The sequence below is a fragment of the Diorhabda carinulata genome, chromosome Y, assembly GCF_026250575.1.
Source record: "Diorhabda carinulata isolate Delta chromosome Y, icDioCari1.1, whole genome shotgun sequence".
Taxonomy (NCBI): domain Eukaryota; kingdom Metazoa; phylum Arthropoda; class Insecta; order Coleoptera; family Chrysomelidae; genus Diorhabda; species Diorhabda carinulata.
The window spans coordinates 11313637-11316263 of record NC_079473.1 but is presented as its reverse complement, the minus strand read 5'-3'; the positions used below and the strand labels follow the sequence as shown (position 1 = coordinate 11316263).

General features: G+C 38.5%; 2 protein-coding genes across 2 annotated transcripts; one reads left to right on the top strand and one right to left on the bottom strand.

Annotated features, from left to right (window-relative positions):
* Positions 1-602: 602 nt before the first annotated feature.
* LOC130902938 (uncharacterized) lies at positions 603-1535 on the bottom strand. Its single transcript, XM_057815228.1, has one exon. The coding sequence runs from the start codon at positions 1533-1535 to the stop codon at positions 603-605; it is 933 nt and encodes a 310-aa protein (XP_057671211.1).
* A 318-nt stretch (positions 1536-1853) lies between these two features.
* On the top strand, positions 1854-2315 carry LOC130902937 (uncharacterized). The gene has a single exon (XM_057815227.1). The coding sequence runs from the start codon at positions 1854-1856 to the stop codon at positions 2313-2315; it is 462 nt and encodes a 153-aa protein (XP_057671210.1).
* Positions 2316-2627: the final 312 nt, after the last annotated feature.

The window sequence follows — 2627 nt, the reverse complement described above, 5'->3', positions numbered from 1 at the left end:
TTCGATCCTAACAGCACCTTGGCATATAGCGCGTCTCGCGATGCTCAAGGAGTTTAGTATCGGCAAATCGGCCTTAAATTCACTCCAAAACCTTTCGATTTTTATTGGGACTACCTCGTCCCACGATAGCCTCTCCAGCCACAACTTTTGCAGCTATATTTTCATTAGAATGACACTTGGCGATAGGAGGCCCAAGGGGTCCCAAATTTGTGAGACGTTAGAAAGTATGCTTCGTTTAGAAACCTTGGTTTCAGATATGTCAGATATACTAAACACTAATTTATCGCCAGAAGGCTGCCACATAATGCCTAATGTTTTTGCATTTTCATACTCTCCAAAATTAATTACATGATGATTTTCAGTATTATCACCCACATATTTCAACACGTCTGGATTGTTCGAATAAAATTTTCGCAGTTGAAAACCACCTTGTTTTAATACGTTACTTATATCGAGACACATTTGAGCTGTTTCCTCTAAATCATCCCCTCCGCTTAGGAGATCGTCAACATAAAAATCTGTTTTAATAATTTCTGCTGCTTTTGGATATCTACATTCGTTTCCGTTCGCCAGCTCAAATAAGCACCGTATTGCCAAATTACTTATGATGCCGCTGTTGTACCGTACGTTACGGTTTTTAATTCGTATGTAGTTAACGTATCACTCGGCTTTTGTCTCCATAAAATCCGCTGAAACCGGTGTTGCTCGGGCTCTATTAGAATCTGGCGATACATCTTTGTAATGTCCGCGCTTACTACCAATTCATGTTGCCTAAATCTTAACAAAATAGAAAAAAGAGTTTGTTGAAGGGTGGGACCGACATATTGTAAGTTATTAAGCGATAATCCGGAAGAAGTTGGCGACGACGCGTCAAAAACGACTCTAAGCTTCATTGTCAAGCTATCATTTTTTATAACTCCATGGTGAGGCATATAGTAGGAACTTTTGTCAGTTTCGGTATCCTGTATCCTACTCATATGGTTTAAATCCTCGTATTCGCGCATAAAATCGTCATATAATTTTTTCAAGCGTGCGTCCCCTTCTAATTTGCGTTCTAAAGACATGAATCGCTTTATTGCTATTTCCCGTGAGCTTCCTAGTTTTTCAGGATTCTCCTTAAACGGTAACGTTACTACAAAACGCCCGTCTTTATCTTGTTTAGTGTATCGCTTAAAATGTTCTTCACACGCATTTTCCTCATTCGACCTTGGTAACTTTAAGGGTGTTTCTTTCACTTCCCAAAACTTAGTCAAACATTTTTGAATATCCGTATCGACATTGTCATTTTGTATAAAGTTGCATGCGACCGAACTAGATTTTACGCCGATTGGACCGGATACTATCGAACCGAATTGAGTTTTTTGCAGTATGGGGTTGTTTCGGCCTAAAGGTATCTGCCCAGCACAGATGACCTCCCAGAATATGTCTGCTCCTATCAAAATTTCGATTTTGCTTGATTTGAAAAAGGTTGGGTCTGCTAAATTTATGTGGTCAGGCACCTTTAGCTTTGAAACAGCAACATTTACTGCTGGCATATTTTCGGATATTTTATCGATAACAAAAAACCACTTAGCACAACAATAATCGTTATATAGGGATTTCAATCCCACTTCACATTTGAATTTAACATTTGACGAAATATTATTCAAGCCTTTGAAACCTGAAAGAAAGTCACGTCCAGGTTTCAGATAACGACGGTAACTTTCATATTGCGCGGGCGTTGTTAGACAGTGGCGCGCAGTCAAGTTTCATGACTAAAGATTTATGCAAGCGATTAAAGTTAAAAACTCATAAAGCAAATATCACGGTTAAAGGCTTGAATAATATTTCGTCAAATAGCAATAAAGCGATTCATGTCTTTAGAACGCAAATTAGAAGGGGACGCACGCTTGAAAAAATTATATGACGATTTTATGCGCGAATACGAGGATTTAAACCATATGAGTAGGATACAGGATACCGAAACTGACAAAAGTTCCTACTATATGCCTCACCATGGAGTTATAAAAAATGATAGCTTGACAATGAAGCTTAGAGTCGTTTTTGACGCGTCGTCGCCAACTTCTTCCGGATTATCGCTTAATAACTTACAATATGTCGGTCCCACCCTTCAACAAACTCTTTTTTCTATTTTGTTAAGATTTAGGCAACATGAATTGGTAGTAAGCGCGGACATTACAAAGATGTATCGCCAGATTCTAATAGAGCCCGAGCAACACCGGTTTCAGCGGATTTTATGGAGACAAAAGCCGAGTGATACGTTAACTACATACGAATTAAAAACCGTAACGTACGGTACAACAGCGGCATCATAAGTAATTTGGCAATACGGTGCTTATTTGAGCTGGCGAACGGAAACGAATGTAGATATCCAAAAGCAGCAGAAATTATTAAAACAGATTTTTATGTTGACGATCTCCTAAGCGGAGGGGATGATTTAGAGGAAACAGCTCAAATGTGTCTCGATATAAGTAACGTATTAAAACAAGGTGGTTTTCAACTGCGAAAATTTTATTCGAACAATCCAGACGTGTTGAAATATGTGGGTGATAATACTGAAAATCATCATGTAATTAATTTTGGAGAGTATGAAAATGCAAAAACATTAGGCATTATGTGGCAGCCTT